The 20,066-nt window shown below is 48.4% G+C and overlaps 1 protein-coding gene across 1 annotated transcript in view; it reads left to right on the forward strand.

The window, feature by feature from the left end:
* The first annotated feature begins 7,702 nt into the window (after positions 1-7,702).
* Positions 7,703-20,066, forward strand: part of SIAH3 (siah E3 ubiquitin protein ligase family member 3) — a 69,143-nt gene continuing 56,779 nt past the window's right edge. The window contains exon 1 of the mRNA XM_047823192.1: positions 7,703-7,846. Within this exon, the coding sequence (XP_047679148.1) occupies positions 7,712-7,846 (135 nt within the window). The 5' untranslated portion in view covers positions 7,703-7,711. The remainder of the gene's footprint in view (positions 7,847-20,066) is intronic.

The following is a 20,066-nucleotide window of genomic DNA, read 5'->3' on the forward strand; positions in this document are numbered from 1 at the left end:
AGGCATTCAGCCAAAGGACACGAAACTGCTGATTCAAAGGGACACACGCACCCCAATGTTTATGGCAGCATTAGCAACAACAGGCGATTATGGAAAGAGCCCAAAATGTCCATCCACTGGATAGATAAAGGAGATGGATAAAGAAGGTGTGGAATATTACTCAACAATCAAGAAGAACAAAATCATGCCATTTGCAACAACGTGAATGGAACTAGAGTGTATTATGCTAAGTGAAATAAGACAGAGAAAGATAAAAACCATATGATTTCACTCATATGTGGAATTTAAGAAACCAAGTAGATGAACATAGGGAAAGGGAAGGAAAAGTAAGATAAAAACAGAGAGGGAGGCAACCATAAGAGACTCTTAAATACAGAGAACATACTGAGGGTTTCTGGGGGGGGGGAGTTGGTTGGGGGCTGGGGCTAAATGGGCAATAGGTATTAAGGAGGGCACGTGTTGGCATGAGGACTGGGTGTTATATGTAAGTCATGGTTCACTACATTCTACTCCTGAAACCATTACTACACTGTCTGTTAACCAGCTTGGATTTAAATAAAATTAAAAATAAATAAAGAAGTAAACAAACAAATAAATAAATAGAAGAGAAAATATTTGCCACCTCTTTGCACATACACACACTTAACAGTGGGACAGGCATAGGGTAACTACTATGGACCACCCCCACCCCCAACACACACACACACACACACACACACACACACACACACACACACACACCATAGAGGAAAACAGGAGACACGTAGAAGCCTCTGATCCATAGCAAAACCCACAGGGGCAAATGGTGGAAGTTCCTTGACTAGGACTCAATGCCTGAAAGTGAGTCTCCCTAGCTCTCAGCTCCAGCCTCTCTTCTCTTTTTTTTTTTTTTTTTTTAATTTTTTTTTTCAACGTTTTTTATTTATTTTGGGACAGAGAGAGACAGAGCATGAACAGGGGAGGGGCAAAGAGAGGGGGAGACACAGAATCGGAAACAGGATCCAGGCTCCAAGCCATCAGCCCAGAGCCCGACGCGGGGCTCAAACTCACGGACCGAGAGCTCGTGACCTGGCTGAAGTCGGACGCTTAACCGACTGCACCACCCAGGCACCCCCAGCCTCTCTTCTCTTTACTCCACCCTCTAGGTCACCCTCGTCTCATTGAGAAAGGCAGCCCAGGTCTTTTGCAGAAGAGTTTTAGCTTGCTTCCTGCCTGCAGAAGCTTCAGGGTCCTAAGGCCTCTTATCATTTTATACTGTTTCTGCCACCTTTCAATCCAACCTTGTGGGACTTCTGCCAATTTACTTCTCTTAAAAACCTCTTGGATCTCCTGTGATTCTAGTTGTGGCCCACTCGGACAAGACCACACTCACAAACTCTTCCAAAAATCAGCCCTCCTTGATCATGGGCTTCTACAAACAGTCCTTTCAAGAACCTCTAAGCCTTTTTAATACGTTCCGCCTCCGTCCACGGCCTAATTCCGAAGCCACTCCTAAACTTGAGGGTTTTGTAACGGCAGCACCCTACTCCTGGCACAAATTCTGTAGTCATCTATTGCTGCATGATCAATTATCCTAAAACTTGGTGGCTGAAAGCAATACTACACAGGGATTATGCCACAGTTTCTGTAGGGTAAGAATTTGAGAGCGACTCTGCTGGCTAGTTCTGGTGGGGATTTTCCCATAAAGCTGCAGGAAGGAATGTGTCCTGGGCTGAGGTTACCTGAAGGTGTGGCCCAGGCTGAGGGATCTGCTTCCAAGGTATCTCGTGTTCACGGTTGGCAAAGTAGTACTGGCTGCTGGCAGGAGACATAAGTGCCTCTCTGTATGGGTCTCTCTGGAAGGCTAATGGAATGTCCTCATGGCATGAAGGCTGGCCCCAGAGCAGGAGATCCACCAGAACCCTGGAGAAAACGCCATTCCTTTGATGATCTAGCTTCAGAAGTCACCCATCAACATTCCCACACTTTTCATTAGAAGCAAGTCACTAATGGGGCGCCTGGGTGGCTCAGTCGGTTGAGCGTCCGACTTCAGCTCCAGTCACGATCTCACGGTCCGTGAGTTCGAGCCCCGCGTCAGGCTCTGGGCTGATGGCTCAGAGCCTGGAGCCTGCTTCCGATTCTGTGTCTCCCTCTCTCTCTGCCCCTCCCCCATTCATGCTCTGTCTCTCTCTGTCTCAAAAATAAACATTAAAAAAAAAAAAAAAGAAGCAAGTCACTAATGAGCGTCTCACGTTCACGCGGAGGCAGATCAGGGTATTTCTGTAGGCGGTATTATATTTTTAAACCACTACAAACACTATCGTCAACAATATGATTACTAAGTGTAGCTGAACGTTTAACTTATTTTTGTCCTTAGGGTGTATTTCACTAAAGATTTACAGTCACATGATCATGTTCCAAAGTCGCCTAAAATTGTCCTTTCTGGGTGCCTATCCCCTCAACTTGAAAAACTGTTGATTTATCTCATCTCGCTTCTAACTTTTGGGGATTTCTTTTTAGTTTTTGTTTCACAATTTTACAAAATAACCTCAAGGTTTCAAAGTCAAACCATAGAATAAGTGAATTCAGAGACGTGTGGCTTCATTTCTGCCTTCTCTCTCTTCCCTTCTCTCCCCTATGACTATCCTTGTTTTTAGTTTATTATTTATTCTTCCACTTTTAAAACATAAATAACAAACACAAATCCCCCATTCGAAGGTAAACATCTGCACTTTATGCATAAGACTCTTCAGATTAATACCACCTGAATTCATTCCATAACAGTATTTAGAGATAACTGTCATTTCTTTTTAAGGCTAATAGCCACTATTATATAGATGCATATAGTTTATTTCAACCAGTCCCCTACAGAGGGATAATGTGGAGGTTTCGCATTTATACGTTTGTCATTATTAGTCTTACCACCACCAACAGATGAGAATGTCAGTCTCATGGAAGATCCATCAGCACTGGATAGTATTGTTTAAAAATAAAAAAGTGCTAATTTGACGAGTAAAAGATGCTACCTTGTCTTAATTGGCATTTCTTGGAGTTCTAGTTCTATTAAACATTTTCCACTTATTAATAATTTTTTTTCTTTTGTGTAATCTGTTTATATTTTGCAACTATTTGTTCTATATGATTTTAGTTCTTTAGAATGTGTATACAAGGCTTCTTTATCAGGAATACAAATCTTTTGCTGTTGGGGGATGCAAATAAATCCCCCAGCAGGTTGGTTGCTCTGGTTTTTGTTTTCAATTTCAGTTGTTAGACATTATTTCACAGAGTCTAACATTTTACATAATCAAGTCTTTCCCTTATTACTTCAATAGGCTTTTAAAATCTTAATGGAGTTCTTTACTATTTCAAAATGCAGTTATGTGCTCATCCACATGTTACTTTAGTATTAGTTGGAGCATTTATCTTACATGCAAGAAAGGTGCCTTGATGGTAAGTTCAGGGCCTGAAGAATTTCCACGAAATAGTCGTAATCGTTAGTTAGCTAGGATCGTTAGCTAGAAGTACAACAACCCGGGGTGGCTTAAACAACAGAAATCAACAGTGTCACAGTTCTGGAAACGAGAGATCTGAGATCAAAATGTCAGCAGGATTGGTTCCTTCTGGAGGCTGTGAGGGAGAACCTGTTCCATGCCCTCCCCCAAGCTTCTGGGGGTTTGCTGGTCAGCCTATGTGCTCCTTGTCTTGGAGATACATCGCCCCAGTCTCTGCCGTTGACCTCCTCACGGTATTCTCCCTGTGTGCATGCCTCTGTATCCAAATTCTCCCTTTTTATAAGAACTCTGGTGATAGTGGATTACGGCTTGCACTAATGACCTCACGTTAACTCGATTACCGCTGTAATGACCCTATTTCCACCTAAGGTCACATTCTGAGGTACTGGCCGTCAGGGCTTCGGCAAATCTGTTTCTAGGGAAACAATTCAACCCACAACAGTCACAAAACTAGAGCACGGATCAAGAAACAGAGCACACCTAGCTTTCTAAAACCTACCATGCGTTCTCTTCAGCCACAAGCCCTTGCCAAGGTTACCGCAGCCCCGTCTCCCGACGCCGTAGATTACCTTTTCTGTGTTCTTCAACGACACATGAACGAAATCACACGACATGTACTCTTCTGTATCACATCTGTGCCTCAAAATCGTATCTGTGAGATCCACGTTACTGCATGGCTGCAGGTAGCAAAGAATTCACGTCTTCGTGTCTAGGTAGTTATTTGCAGAAGGAGGACAAAATGGGGTAATTTACCCAGTTTCTTGTTGATATTTAGGCTGTGCCCAGTTTTTAACCGCTGTGGATATAGGTGCAATGTTGCAGTGAAAATCCTGGCGCAAGTCTTCTGCTCAGCACGTGTTCACACTGCTGTTGGGCACGTGGAGCAGGCTTTCTGGGTCGCAGACAGGCTATCGATACGCTTAGCTTTAGTAGATGATCCCCAACAGTTTTCCAAAGTGGTTTCCAGCCGTGCATGAAATTTTTTCGTTGTTCCACATCTTCACTAACGCTTTGGGGTGACTTGGACAAAAAAAAATTTTTTAATGTTTTATTTCTTTTTGACAGAGAGAGAGAGAGACAGAGCATGAGCAGGGGAGGGGCAGAGAGGGAAACACAGAATCTGAAGCGGGCTCCAGGCTCTGAGCTGTCAGCACAGAGCCCGATGTGGGGCTCAAACTCACAAACCACAAGATCATGACCACGAGCCGAAGTCGGATGCCCAACCAACTGAACCACCCAGGCGCCCCAATGACAAAAATATTTTTGATGAGAAGAGGAGGAGAAGGAGGAGAATAGCTTCTTGTTGAAGTTATTATGAAAACCAGGCACTGGGCTGGTCATTTTACCTCTATTATCTCATTTAATCTGTAAGCTACTTTTTAGGGGGAAATTATTAGCTTCATTTCACAAGACAACCAAACCAAGCATCAGTGAAATAAAGCAATTTGCCCAAAGTAACAGGAAGTAGCAATATAGGGTTTGAATTAAAATTTGTCAGGACGTTCTAGTCCAGATAAAATATAAATCTGGTTGCTGTGGAGGTGAAGGGAAGCCCTGAACATTACGGTGTAACATGAGGCAGCGGGGGGTGGGGGTGGGGGGGTTGGCATGGCTATTGCAGAGGACCCGACTTAGCGGTAAACAGTGACACAGCTCTAAATCTCTATTTGAAGGTTGGTTTATGCCACCCTATTTTGGAGACATTAAGCATGAACATCTGCTGTTAGGGTTAACTCCAAACGTTTTCCAACGGATGAGTTTTGTGAGAACTGATTCTGAGGACACATGATGTGCTTAATACCCTAAACTAGAGTAATGGAAACCAGTTTTCGGGTAGAGAGTTAGAGCAAGGGCTCACGTCCGGAACTAAAGAAAAACATCCAGCAGAGCAGGTCTGTCACTTGCCCCACTGCTCATGTCAACATGCATTCCTCAGCCCCTGGGTCCTGACTCCTGGGCCTGGTCTCCAGCCCTCAATGGTGGCCTCCAGCTCATATCGGGAATACCTATCCTTAAGAACACAGCAGGAGCAAAGTCCACTGTTTCCGTGCCCTCTGCTTGTGTGGCCCTCAGTGGTAGGGTGAATCTCCACAGGGAAAAATATTTCAGGGAGCAGGAAGAAAATACATACCTGCAAATAATCACCCTTCTGCCAGAGCTATGCAGTAGACTCAAGACTTGGGAGGCTGCTTTGAATCGGGCACTGTGCAGGGTACTTACAGATACATCAACTTAGTCTTCACAACGACCCTGAGAAGCAAATAAATTTGTGTTATCCCCAAGTTACAAGTGTGGGAACCAAGCCTCAGTGAGATTAAGAAACCTGTCTGAGGTTATACAATCTCTGTTTGTTTGTTTAAGTGAGGCAGTGCAAGAACACTGAATGCTTTCCTGCTGAACTCCCGAAAGCTGCTTCTGGAGAATGAAAACTTCAGAAAGCAAATTCCAGGGTCGTGGTCTAGCAACCCTGATTTATGAACCATATAACGAGAGGGTCTAGGAACTCATGTCCTATAGCACGCATCACAGCGTGTGAGTTTCTAACCGGTTCAAATGTTGTCACCTTCTAGTTTTGTGTGAGTGCAGTCATTTTTAGAAAGTACAAAGTTTCCACTAATGAAAATGGAAGCAACAATTCAGTGTTTCTTAAAGCATCGGTGTGGTTTTAAATTCGGGTCAAAACGAATCCCTGCCTTTGTCCTGGTTTCAGTAAACCTGTACCTTCTCCCCCCTAGAGTTTAATCTGTTGTTGGCTGACCTGGTCTGACCAGGTCACAGACGTGGGTGTCCCAGGCGTGTGTAGGCTTTGCCTACGTTACAACACAAGCACTGTCGCCCCAGCAGAGTGAGGGCCAATCAGGAAGGAACTTGGGCTCACACTCCGGGTGCAATTCGCATACAAGGCTGATCCAACTCACCCCCAGGTGCTGAAACAACAAAAGACGAAAGGAGACAAAACACACCTAACTCTGCTGTGTTAGTTACAAAGACTTGACTAAGCCATCGGAACTAGTCCCCAGATACCCTAGGACACTTGGGTGTGCCGTTCATGAGCCTCTTTTCCGGAACCAGGGAGTGGGCTTAGTGCCCCCGCCAGCCCCACTCTGGAGAGGGAGTGCCGTCAGGAGCCTAGAATGCCCTCTGCCTGCTCCCGCAGAAATGTGCCGCTGGCATTCCCGGAGACCAGCAAACAATGTGGTATGTGCACTTCCTAATCCCTATTTTAATGTCTCCAACAATCTAGTGGTTAATTAGCAATTTGCTGCCCACCAATATGCAAATGAATGACAAGCAAAGACCCTCCACATCTGTAATTATTTTGCTGATTTACAAGCCACTTTCCTCTCTGTGTAGGTTTTTCTGTGTGTGTGTGTGTGTGTGTGTGTGTGTGTGTGTGTGCATTCACGCATCAGGGATTTCATTATTTTTAGCAGCAGATCCGTGCATCTTTATGCTTTAATATTTTCAGGCTTCAGTAATTACAGTATATATATGTATCCCCCCCACCTCCCAACTGCAAATGCTTTTATTTGTTAGGGATTCTTTTCTTTGATAAAGATTGGAAAGTAAGATTTATCAGGGGGCTGAAATCCAAATCGCAGAGAGCACAAGATTGAAAGATGCACGTTTCCATGCTGCCAAATCCTTATCTGGAATCGGAGTCTTGTAATATTTGATTTTCTCCCAAGCAGCTCTGGTGCGTCGAGCCACGATCTGCGTTATCCATCTGCCTACTTTGGAGCAGGGTGCTTTACTATTTGGCGGTTTAAATGCTTTACGTTTTTGCCAGCGCGTTGAGAAAGGCTCTCGTGTTAAATTAAGTCAATTAATAAATGGAGACACATTAAGCAATCAATTTTGTCAGCCTATCTCCCCAGCATTATGTATGGTTGGCTGTAATCACAAGATAAATGCAATGTGCTGATCTATGGTAATGTTCAATAATACATTCTCCGCCAGGCTCAATTCATCAGGGAGTTTCGGTAGGGGAGGCATTTGTTATTGGCTGTCTCTGCACCTCAAGGATAACATTTCTGTCCTTTTGATTGGCCGCCTCACTGCTGCAAGATTCTAACCGTCTTATTTTGATGATGAATATGAAGGCACGCTAAGCCGGGCTGGAGCGGAGTGTCTCAGAGGCTGTGCTCCTTCCAGAGCCCAAGGACTTACCAGCTTCTTCCCGCTGCCTTCCTGTGCCAACAACCCCCCCAAAAGTTGTGATGCTTTTCTTTACCCAGTGCTTTGGGGCTGTGTTAGATCTCATTCACCTCCGCTTTCAGCACTACAAGGCTAAACGGGTTTTCTCCGCCGCTGGGCAACTTGTCTGCGTTGTAAACCCCACACACAACCTAAAGGTGAGTTGCTATCATTTTCTATTCCCGCGGCTCGGGTTCCAGTCCTTTCTCCCGGCTGGTCGGTGACCCTCCGCGTGCTCCTGGAGCTCCTGGCAAAGGCTCTCTGGCTAGCGCTAGGACGCGCTTGGTACCCGGAGGGGTTGCCTCGGCTCCTTCTCGCTTTCTAGGTGTCTCTCGTGCTCTCGGTGGCAGCGTGTTGTCTCCCCGACTGGCAGAACAGCTGGAGTGAGAGTCCAGTCTCTTTCCCCGGAGCTGTCAGCCTAAGAGCGGGGTCGGAAGGGAGGGTGGCGGAGGGGGAAGGGGGCGTCCTCTTCTGGCTCCCAAATATTTGTGGGCAAGCGTTCAGGAGACAGGATGTGAAAAGTTACCCAAATTGCACACTGTCCCATGTGTTTGGAAAGGCAGGCAGGCACATGGATTGCGGAAGCCCCCTTCTGCTGGCTGCCGCTGAAGTGGCCACGGGCGGGGGCGCTCAACCCCCAGAGCCTGACCTGGGAGCGGATGAGGGGGGCTCTCTCTGCAAAGTGGTTTGCCTTTTGCTCAGACTTGGCGTGTGTGTGCATGTGCGTGCGTGTGCGTGCGTGTGTGTGTGTGTGTGTGTGTGTGTGTGTGTGTGTAAGAGAGAGATTGAAAGATCAGGAGGAGTTAGTCTTTGCTCCCTGTGAGCTGCTGCGCCCCTTGCGCTGGGGACCGGAGGGGGCGGGATTTGCTTCAGTTGTATAATAATGAATCCGGCTGGGAGCTGCGGAGGTGTGGGGTGTGTGAATCACCAGCGGCTGCCCGGGGCCGCGTCTGGCGCCACCGCCTCTGCATTTGTGTCTTCGGGCCAAAGCCCTTTACAAGAACAGCCTAAATCTGGGGTCTGGGAAGACCGCTCCACATCACAGCCGCGATCCACAGGGAAATGAAGGAAGAACCGTTGGCTAGGGGTGGTGGGGGCAGAGATAAGACAGGGCAGTAGAGAGTGGGAGGGTGGGGGGCTCAGCTGAAGTCCCCGATATGAAACTCCGAGCCACCTTGGCTCTGTTTTAAGATAAACGATGAACTCACTGGGAGTTGCTTTCCTGTCTACCTCACCATGCGCAGGGCTGAGTGACAGGGAGGAGGGCAGGTCTGCAGGGGAGTGCCGGAACAGCCTGGCAGGACAGATCTCTCATTCCGACCACTGCTCTTGGGTAGGGAAAGTGTTGCTCGTCCCTCATCACTGTATAAACTCCTATAAAGAGTCAGACTCTCCTCGGCCCTGCAGGTCAGGACTGATGGGTGCCTCTCCCCTCCCGCCGCCCCGATTCCTGGAAGTCCCTAGGAGGGACAGCTGCCTGGAGTGCCTGTGGCAGTAGAGGCGGCCAGTCCTGGGCAGAGGGGTGCTGGACTGCTCCAGGATTGCTATGGTGCACAGACCTAGGAACTAGCTCTCGGAAGTACCCAGTCTGTGACTAGCACCAGCTCCATGAACTGCATTTGCTCTCTCCGCCCTATGCTCTCTCTTTCTGGCTCTAGCTCTCCTGCCCCTCGTTCCACTGGCTCCTTTTGCATTCGTGGCTTAGTTATACAAATGACAGTCCACTGCCAGTCATCCTTGGCAAAGCAAGTGCATGGCGGACATACTAAAACGTGATTCTGAATTCCACGTTACCGCCACTTTGGAGACCGCGTTCAAACTCCCATTATTTTGTCACTTTACATTAGTTACTTCCCCGTGGCAAGACGTTTTGTTTACTTCTGTTTTGCATTTTAATGCCTTTAAAAATTGTGTCTGAGACCAAAGTTTGCATTTATATGGTTCGCTGGCTGCAGCTGATGACGGGAGGAGACGGCTCAGATCTGGGGTGGGGTGGGGTGGGCTGGGGTGAGACGCATCTGTGTGTATTTTTTAGCGAGGTCTGCCTGGACATTGGTTAGTAGTCCTGCTGCCCGAAACCCAGGAGTTCAGAGTCAGGGTTGGAGGCTCTGGGTCAGCTCTGACCAGCTGTGCGCCCTCAAAAGATTCAACCTCTCTGAGCCTTCCCTTCTCCACCTTCGAAATGGACATATGAATGAGTATATCCATGGCTCTGTGAGGCTAAAAAGAGTTACAAGGGGTGGCCGTGCCTCATGGCACTCTCCCCCCAAAAGAATTATGTTATGGCACATAATGTGGGGGGTTCCGGTAGGAACTTTAAAAGTTGTCACTCAAAGCCTTTAGCCCACTTAGAAACCATATAAGCAGTAACATAAAAATCTCTGACATATGCTTTGGGAGACTATTTTCCATGGCTCGCTTTTCCGTTCTCGCTTGGCTTTTTTAATTTCCCATAAAAAAACCATTTAAGGATTTTGCCCAGACAAGCATCCCCGGAGGTAAACAAAGCAAGTTGAGGGCTGTGAATGCCACCAGGGGGGTCCGGCAGAGAAGACAGGAGTCACAGGGGCTGTGCCAGGCAGAAAGACCTCTACAGCCCAGACCACCTTTATGGAAGTCCAGGTGGCCCATCAGGTAAGTTTTACCTGCTTTGCAAACCTGGGGGCTAACAGCCATTTGCATAGCTTTTGAAGGAACAGTTCGATCTCGGAGCACTGCTGGCCGCTTCACTTACATTAAAAAGTGAGTGAACAAAACCTCAAAGAAAAGGTGCTCCTACTAAGCATGAATTTCCATAGACCACAGAAATATGTTTTGGATACAATCAGCTGTGATCTACACGGAGGAAAAAATTCTTTTTTTAAAGGAAAAAAAGGGGGGGGGGTGGCTGTGGCAACGTTAACCCAGAATAGCTATTGATCTGTGGTGCTTCCGTGCACTTTGTATGACAGGCTGGCACGTGAAATGGTGACCAAGGACAGAGAGACTGCAACCTCGCTTTCAATTTTCTAGGTTGTGTGTAGCTACAAAGAGGGCTGGGAAGCCTGTGTTTTTCTTTGTGGAAGCATTTTTTGCACTTCGTCCCTTCCCGGGCTTTCCAGAGAATGCTAACAGTATTTTAGGACCTGAGGCAAGTGCTGAGTTATAATCAAAATTCACTTCCTGAGCAGAGAAAATCGTGTATTTACCATGCTTCCCTAGGTCACCTTCATCCTCAATCTTATTATGGCGATTACTCCATAACCTGGGATTCCTTCCAGCAAGCGGATTCCTTTCCTTCTACATGGGAGGCAGAAGCCTTCCTGGCAATGCAGACACCCTGGATAAAGCCACGACACCCCTTAAGCCCACCCTAATTAAAAGGGGGCATTTAGAGTAGCTGTACTGGAACACAGGAGACCAGAACCCGGGGACCTCGGCTTTAAGCAAGGGGCAAGCAGAGGAAGAATCCGTTGCAGCGCCCTCTCCATGGGGCGCAAGTGACACTCTGTGTGTCCCTGTGTCTGTCTCCTTGCACGTATAAGGATTCCAGATGATGCCCCCACATTTCTCCTTCCCACTTTATAAAGGGTCACCAGCAAGAAGCCAGCGTTCTTGGCTTGCTGCCCTCTCCGTCTTCATTCACAGAGGTTACAGAAATGTGGTCAGCAGGCTTCGGGCCGGCCCTGGTGAGGGCGCCAGCTCCTGGTCCTGACTCGGCACCCCTTTCGCCCCCGTGCTTTTTGCTTGTTTCCAAACCAAGAAAGCCTTTCTGCCCTGGCTCCTCTCCCATTGGCACTGGCCACTTCTATAATGCCCTGTCCTGGGTAGCCTTCCCCTCTCCCGCCCTGTCTCTGGAGATGCCAGGGTCCCTCTAGGGCCAGTCCTCAGAGCTTTCCAAGCAGACAGTACCTGAGCTGAGGCTGGCTGGACGACTTCCTCCTCTTAACCACAGCCCTTGATAAACTGGTTTCGGAAAGACCAGCAGAGAGCTTTCTGGCAAACTTCTGAAGGCCCTGGCCGGTACCAAAGGCCCTGCTGAATACCCCAGTGCCCTCACCAGCATCTAGAACAGAGGGTGTAACGTCCCCACTTGTCCTGGAAGGCCACTCATACCTCCATCTAGCTGGTCCTAAACCTCTTTATTTTAACCTGTTAACCTTGGGCTTACAGACTGAAAATACACACACACACACACACACACACACACACACACACACACACGCATGCACGAGATGGGAGGGGCGTATGGGACAATGATGGCTTTAATTTCAGGGCCTGACTAACACTACTTCTAAAATCTGGGCATTTCAGCACCATTACTTGAAGCATCCACACGCCTTTTATTCTAAGACCAACCTGAGCCGGTGTGGATGAATGTGTGTTGAGTGACAGGTGATGGGGGGGGGGGGGGGGAACTGCAAGGCGGAGGAGGGGGATCACCAAAGGAGGGGACCGAGGAGATATGTGTGGCAAAGCCAGACATCACCTCTCCTGTTTGTGGGTAATCTTTGGAAATCCCGTTCTCACCCCGGGGCTTTCCCTAACTCTGCCTGACATGGCTCGGCAGGCAGCCGAATGAGAGCTAAAGACCTGAACATTGTTTTTAGGGATTTAGAGGCGGCCTTTGGAGCGTTCAGCCTGAATACCTGTTTTGAAGCACTTGAAGGCTTCCGCCAAGACTGGTTAATAGCCAGAGTGTGGGTTACCCGACTCTGGTTGACATAACCCACCCCTGAGGAACCCCGGGCCCCATCCTCTGGAAGTGTCACCATCTTCCTTTTGCTGGCCTCTCTTGTGCCTCCGCACAGTTCATTAGCACCTTGGAGGGGCCCGGAGAGGATAAGAGAGGAGCTGAAACTGGTGGGGGTCGCTCTCTGGGCCTTATTCTAAAAGCTCCCCGTGCAGACTCTTCCAGCCCTCGGGTTCCCGTGGATATTGTAGGACACTCAACTCCACGGGCACCGAGCAGCTGTGCAGCTTTTCTGGTTAATGGTGATTGCAAACGAGGCTCCCGAGTCCCATAAGTAAAGGCCCGGGGCCCCGAGCAGTCATTTGGTGAGCTGGTGATGGAGTTGCAGGGAGGCCGAAGCTGGCACCGAGGCGAGGTGAGCCGATTACCTCTGTCCCCCACGTATCCAGAGGCGCCAGAGCAGATTTCGTGTAACTCTCTTAACCAGGGTCCCTCGAGCTGCAGACTCTGTGACAGAAATGAGAAAACCGGTACTGCAAGCTTTCCCTGAAGTCCACAGAGAGGTCAGAGCTATTTGGATGACTTCCCCAGGGTGAGGCAGAGTATTTTTCTAGCAATTAACAATGGGGGGGGGGGGGGAGGGAAATAACCGTCTGTGAAGGTATTTTACCCTGAAAGTCATCTTGAATCAAATAGTTCTGTTTCTCAAAGGCAAAAGTTGACCTGTTTAGATGCTAATTGTTACACGGAAGGGGTCAGTCTGGGGAATGGAGACCTGTCCTCCACAGGGGCCTGGGACTCAGGGAATGACAGGGAGTCATTAAATGAAATGGAAGGTCAAACCTTCATTTTTTTAAAGTTCGTTTATTTTGAGAGAGAGAGAGAGAGAACGAGAGTGCACACATGAGCTGGAGAGGGGCAGAGAGAGAGAGAGAGAGAGAAGGAGAGAGAATCCCAAGCAGGCTCCCCACTGTCGGCACAGAGCCAGATGCGGGACTCGAACTCACCAACCGTGAGATGGTGACCTGAGCTGAAACCAAGAGTTGGACGCTTAACCGACTGAGCCACCCAGGTGCCCCTAAAGCTTCTTATTTTATAGTTGAGGAAACTGAGGCCAGAGAGGGGGAAGTGATGTACATCCATTTCCCAGCATTGCTGTAACACACTGCCACAAACTGGGGGCTTAAACAGAAACGCATTCCCTCGCGGTTCGGGAGGTGAGACGTCCAAAATCAAGGTGTCAGCAGCACCCTGCCCGCTCTAAGGCTCGCCAGGGAAGACTCTGCTCCTTGCCTCATCCAGCTTCTGGTGGCTCCATGTGTTCCTTGGCTTGTGGCCACATCCCTCCAATGTCTGCCTCTGTGGTGTCCCACCGTCCCTTTCTCTCCTCCGTGTGTCCTCTCCTTTGTGTGGCTATCTTACAAGGATACGTGGGATTGCATTTAAGGCCTCCCTGGTTCATCCGGGATAAGCTTCTCCTCTCGAGACCCTTAATTCAATCCTACCTTTGGGTCATGTCATATTCACTCTCTTGCCACGTAAAGTGATACTCATAGGTTCCAGGGGATGTGAACATGTCATCGTGTGGGCCGCCATTCAACCCACTACACAACTTTTGCAAATGTCAACCCATCCGGCGACAGAAATGGAAGCGTTAAGTTACATCTCCTAATCCCAGACCCATATCCCCTGCGCTGTCCCAGGCTGCCTTGAAGTTAGCCCCCAACGAAATGTCCCTCGTGCAGGTGCCTGCCGTCAGAGCAGAAAATTACAGGGACCCCCCGTCCTGCACCCCATCAGCCCTGGGCCAGTAGTATGACCCCGCGGGTTGCACCACACACCTATCATCCCCCTTCACCAAACCTGCATTCTGCGTGCACATTGTTTTTTGAATCAAGTAGTAAAGAGACACATAGTCAAAAGCATAGCCCTTTACACCCACCAGGTCAATACGGGGAGAAGTAGTGGGTGTCGGGTGGGGGGAGAAAACACGGGCTTTGGAGGAGCCAGGCCTGAAGTCAAATCCAGAGTGTGCCACGTGTAGACGTGTGACTTCAAACAAATGGTTGAGCCCCCTGGAGGCTCCCTTTCCTCATCTTTAAAAGCGAGTAAACAGTGCCCACCTGCTAGGGTGGCTTTGAGGCTGAACTGAGCGCCTACGAGGAAAATGTCTGCCGCGGAGGAGAGTCGGTAAACGGCAGCAGTTACTGTCAACAATGGTCATTACGAGGAAAGCAGCTCCTTGGAAGCCCGCGTCCACTCCCTGCAGCCCCACCGGGCTGTCTTTCTCTGCCCTCCCGCCCTCTCTGCAAGCCTCCTGCTTGCTGCTCTTTGGTATTCGTGAATCGCCCTTGGCCTTGAAGGGAATTTTGAGTAGCACAATTTCTCGCCTTATATAAAAGTAAGATTTGTCCTTAAGGCATCGCTTCCATACAACACTGGATGCTGCCTGGGTCCTGAGGCCGTTCATCCAAGGGGACAGGGCCCGGGTCTCAGGACACAGGTGCCTGTCACGGGACAGGGACTGATCAGCCGGGTGCCCTGTCATTCACAGAGTCAGGAGGCGTGCAGATACGTCCCCATCTCCACCCATCCTGAAACGTGCCCCTCATGACTTATGCGTGACGTCTTTTCATTAGCAACAGCTGAGTAAGCACATGGGTAAGTGGCTCTGTGAGGGGCATCGGATCCGGAGGGTGTGGATCCGAGCTGGGTGACACCACTGAGAGATTCAGCGGGGTGGGGAGACATCCGTGCGCAAACGCTGCACGCTCCCTGGGAGACTGGACGTTTTCTCTCTGCCCTTCGGTTCACTCTGCCTTGAGAAGCAGCCTCCCTCTCAGCAGGGCAAGGATGAAGGGGGGTGTGGCTGGGTCCAGGCTGCAGGCCCCGCAAGGGAGGGGGCGGCAAGAGAGATGCTCTGACCTTTCTGAGCCAGGAAAGAATTCCTGGATCCCCCTGTTCTCAGAGAACTTTCTAAACGTACTAAGCGAGTCCACAGACCTGGGTCTCCCGCCCTCCGGCCTGAGTTTCTAAACGCACACTCACAGGGGCACCTGGGTGGCTCAGTCGGTCAAGCGTCCGGCTTCAGCTCAGGTCATGATCTCACGGTCCGTGAGTTCGAGCCCGGCGTCGGGCTCTGTGCTGACAGCTCGGAGCCCGGAGCCTGCTTCGGATTCTGTGTCTCCCTCTCTCTCTGCCCCTCCCCCGCTCATGCTCTGTCTCTCTCTGTCTCAAAGATATATAAACATTAAAAAAATTTTTTTAAACACACACTCACTCATGCTCACTCGCACAATCGATGGTAATTCTGAGGATGCCGACCTCTGGGGACCCTGCGTGGTCTCTGAATAGCAGTGCAAGACCACAGGACGCAAAGCCCAGTGGAGGGGGAGAGCCGACCCCCAGGACTGCGGAAGAAAGAATAAGAGGGAGATGGACAAGACACGTCTCTCCTGTCCAATCTGTGACTGACCACTGCAGCCCCAGGAAGGAGGTCAAGGGATAAAGAAAGTATTGGGAAAGAAAGGAGCAACATTCTAGTTGAGGCCTTAAAGTACAGACAGATCTGGGTTTGTATCCGATGCTGTTCTTCTGTTGTTCCTTGACTAATTTCTCTGGCCTCCCCGAGCCTGAATTTCCTCACCTGTAAAATGATTGTTGCGAGGATGGAATAATGTCACGTACGTCAAGTGCTTAGCACAGCACCTAGCCCGTAGTAAATACTCCATGAATGGGAGCTACCATTACTCTTTTAAAAATTTTTTTTAACATTTATTTATTTTTGAGAGACACAGACAGAGCATGAGCAGGGGAGGGGCAGAGAGAGAGGGAGACACAGAATCCGAAGCAGGCTCCGAGCTGTCAGCACAGAGCCCGATGCGGGGCTCGAACCCACGGACTGTGGGATCATGACCTGAGCCAAAGTGGGACGCTCAACCGAGTGAGCCACCCACGCGCCCCAAGGGAGCCATCGTTACTCTTAAGCTGTGTCCCGTAGGGATATTACTCGGGGCGCAAGAGGTCAGCAAGCTTCTCTTGCCCAACTTGTGTGGGTGACCGAACTCCTCTTGCTCCAAATGAACGGAGGGAGGGGGCAGCAGTAACGTGACCTGTCTGTCCAGTGGCCAAGATTTTGAAGCACAGTCTGTTCAAGATAAGAGAGCTAGAGTGATGCTGTAGTTTCAGGTCCTGGTCTGAGAAACAAGGATGATAAAGGGATGAAGGGACTTGCCCAAGGTCAGAGCTGATGACGGGCACAGCCCACTGCTCTGTGACCCCACACTGCTGGAGGAGGAGAGCGCTGGTTAAGGACACTGCCTCTCTAATAATAGGACCCTGTGGCAATGCTGGATGTCTTCCCAGGGGGTCCTTGTCCTCAGGACAAGGTGCCAGGTGTAAACCAGCCAGGCAACAGCGGGGCATTAAAAAGGTCAATGTTCCTTGGGTCTCTGGTACTGGCTCAAATACACAGCAGACGGAAGATGAGGCTCCAAATGGCTTCACCAAAGCCACGAAGCAATAACCCCAGACTTTCAGATAGTAGACAGATCAAGTTCTGGTACAAAAAGCTACATTTGCATCTTACCCCCAGGCCCCAGGTGAAAATGCCCTCAGAAAGCAGATCTGAAACTAGCCTAATGTTTTTAGCCATCGAACAGGGTCCTTGGGGCTAAGTGAGAATTATGATCTAACCGGAAATGTCAGTTTGACTTGCAAGATGCCGTATCTCTTAATAATTTCTCAGTCCTTTAATGTATTTTTAATCACAAATTTGTGATGAGGAGGGAGCTGTGTGCTGCAGGGCTGTCTCCAGCCGAGGCCCCAGGAACTCCAGCTAGGAGAGAGTGGCCTGGGGAAGGAGCAAGGCTGGGCCTCCCAGCACAAGACTGGAGAATGTCTTCTATGGAGGAGCAAGGCCATTACAGACCACATTTGGAAAGGGAAGAGGGGGTTCGCTGGGCATTAGGAAGGCAGAACCGCAGGCAGGTCAATAACAGATTTTGTGAGACTGGCCAGTCAGTCTCATCATCTGCCCAGCTTTGCAGCCAGACACCAGGGCCCCCCAGATCTAACTCCTACGACCTCACCAAAGGTCAACCAGGAAGGCCAACGCAAGTAGCCACCCGGAACCTCGGGTTTCCTTTCTGTAAGTCCGGGGTGTATTATGACTTGCACGAAGCTAAGCCAGCTACACATCCTGCAACCATCAGACAATTGTTTTCCGCTGTCGGGTACGCACACAGTGATAACAATAATGACAATGACAGCCACACGGTGGCTGCCATTTGTGGAAGGCATGCTATGTCCAGGAACTGTGGGAAATGCGGTGCGTTTAGTTCTCGCCGGGAAATGGTATGCGATTCTCCTCCTCTGTGCTACAGAATAACAAAGCAGAAAACGCTGGAAGAGCTTGTTCACTGGGGTGGAGCCTTCTTAAACTCAAATCCTGTGCCTTTAAGCACTTCTTGACGTGTCGTCCATTAGTGCTCTCTTTTCACAACAACTGAGCCAGAGGACGAGGACCGAGTGGACTAGATTTCATTTAAACACGCCGAGGTGGGATCCTGTCTTATTCACCCTTGTGTATATACGTCAAGCACACACGTAGCTGCCCCAGCCCTTGGCGGGCGGTCCTGGGAGGCATTCTCCAGGCTTCTCTGTGCCGCCTGGTAGAATCAAGCCCCTGTGGCCTACAGCAGTGACTTTCCTCCTTCCTCCTGCTTCCTGGAACCACCTTCCAAATAAACTCCTGCATCCAAATCTTTCTCTCCGGCTCTATTTTTGGAGAACCCAAGTTAAGACTATGGACACGCGCGTGCTTTTTAAAATTATTATTATTGGCTGATGTTTATTGAGCACTTACAAACTGCCAACTGCTGTGCCAAGCGATTTACCTGAATTGCCTGTTTGACCGTCCTCGGAACAATGCCATCAGTGTATCCCCAATTCACACAAGAGGAAACTAAGGCACAGAGAGATTAAGTAACCTGTCCAAGGATGCGTTCCATGAGCAGTGCAGGTTAGCTGGTGCTTTTAACCTCTATCTAAAGCTGTGTCTCCCTCTTGATAACACAATTGCTTGTCTGGAAACTTCTACAAAGAGCATAGCCCTCCAAATTCAGGCTCAATAAAAACTATGATTTGCATAAGATGCTTCAGGGGAAACCTTGCAACCACTTTACCTACACGCTCAACTCCAAATTACCGTGCATAAAAGGAAATCTGTGCTCCGTGACCCCTTTTGTTTAAAAATGGGTACATAGCAAAGGAAACTGGCAAAAAGAAGGAAAAAAAAGACAAAGAAAAAAGGAAAAAGAAAAAAGAAAAGGCAACCTCCTGAAGGGGAGAAAATATTTGCAAATCATACATCTGATGAGAGGCTAACGTCCAAACATATAAAGAACTTGACTCAGTGGAAAAAATAACAAATCCGATTCAAAAATGGGGAGAGGATCTAAACAGACATTGTTCTAAAGAAGACAGGCTCACAAATAAATGTTCCACATCACTCATCGCCCAAACCAAAACCACAACGAGATGCGATCTCACACCTGTCGCAACAGCTATTATCAAAAAGACAAGTAATAACAAGCGTTGGCAAGGATAAGGTGAAAAAGGAACATCTGTCCACTATTGGTGGGAATGTAAATTAGTACAGCCACTATGGAAGATAGTATGGAAGTGTCTCAAAAGATTAAAAGCCAGGGGCACCCGGATGGCTCAGTCGGTTAAGCAACAGACTCTTTGATTTCGACTCAGGTCATGATCTCAGGGTTGTGAGATCGAACCCCGCATCAGTCTCTGTGCTGAATGCACAGTCTGCTTAAGATTTTCTCCGTGTCTCTCTCTCTCTGCCCTTTGCTCGCGCGCTCTCTCTCTTTCTCAAATAAATCAATAAGAAAAAAAAATCTTAAAAAAATTAAAAGTAGATCTACTACGTGACCCGGCTATTCCACTTCTGGGTATTTATCTGAAGAAAATGAAAACCCTAATTCAAACAGATATATGGGCTCCTCTGTTCACCGCAGCATTATTTACAATAGCCAAGATAAGGAAACAGCCTAAGTACCCATCAACGGAGGAGTAGATAAAGAAAATGTGATATATATCTACATATCTTTAGACAGATATAGAGAGAGATAGATATCATACAACGGAATATTACCCAGTCATAAAAAAAAAGAGGGAAATCTTGTCATTTGTGAAAACATGGATGGGCTCTGAGGGCCTCATGCTAAATGAAATAAATCAGACAGAGAAAGACAGATGTTGTACGATGTTACTTATATGTGGAATCTAAAAAACAAAACAAAACAAAACAAAACTCCCGGATACAAAGAACAGACTGGTGGTTACCAGAAGGGAGGGTGCGGGCGAAAGGGTGATCGGGGTCAATTGTGTGGGGACAGACGTTACTGGGCTCATTGTGGCAATCGCCCTGCAGTGTATACAAATACCGAATTACTATGTTGTGCACCTGAAGCTAATATAATGTTATATGCCGGTTTTGCTTCGATATAAGTAAATAAATAATTGGTTACAGGTGTTGTCAGGCGAAGGGATGTCTGAGTCGGCAGCTACATTGATCGCTAATTTTTTTTTTTTCTAAAATCAACGAGAAATGAAATCTCAGTGACCATTTTCTACCTAATCTAACTCAGCGTCCACCTGGATCTCTGGTAAACCTTCCCCCTAATTCCTTT

The sequence above is a fragment of the Prionailurus viverrinus genome, chromosome A1 (assembly GCF_022837055.1).
Source record: "Prionailurus viverrinus isolate Anna chromosome A1, UM_Priviv_1.0, whole genome shotgun sequence".
NCBI lineage: Eukaryota > Metazoa > Chordata > Mammalia > Carnivora > Felidae > Prionailurus > Prionailurus viverrinus.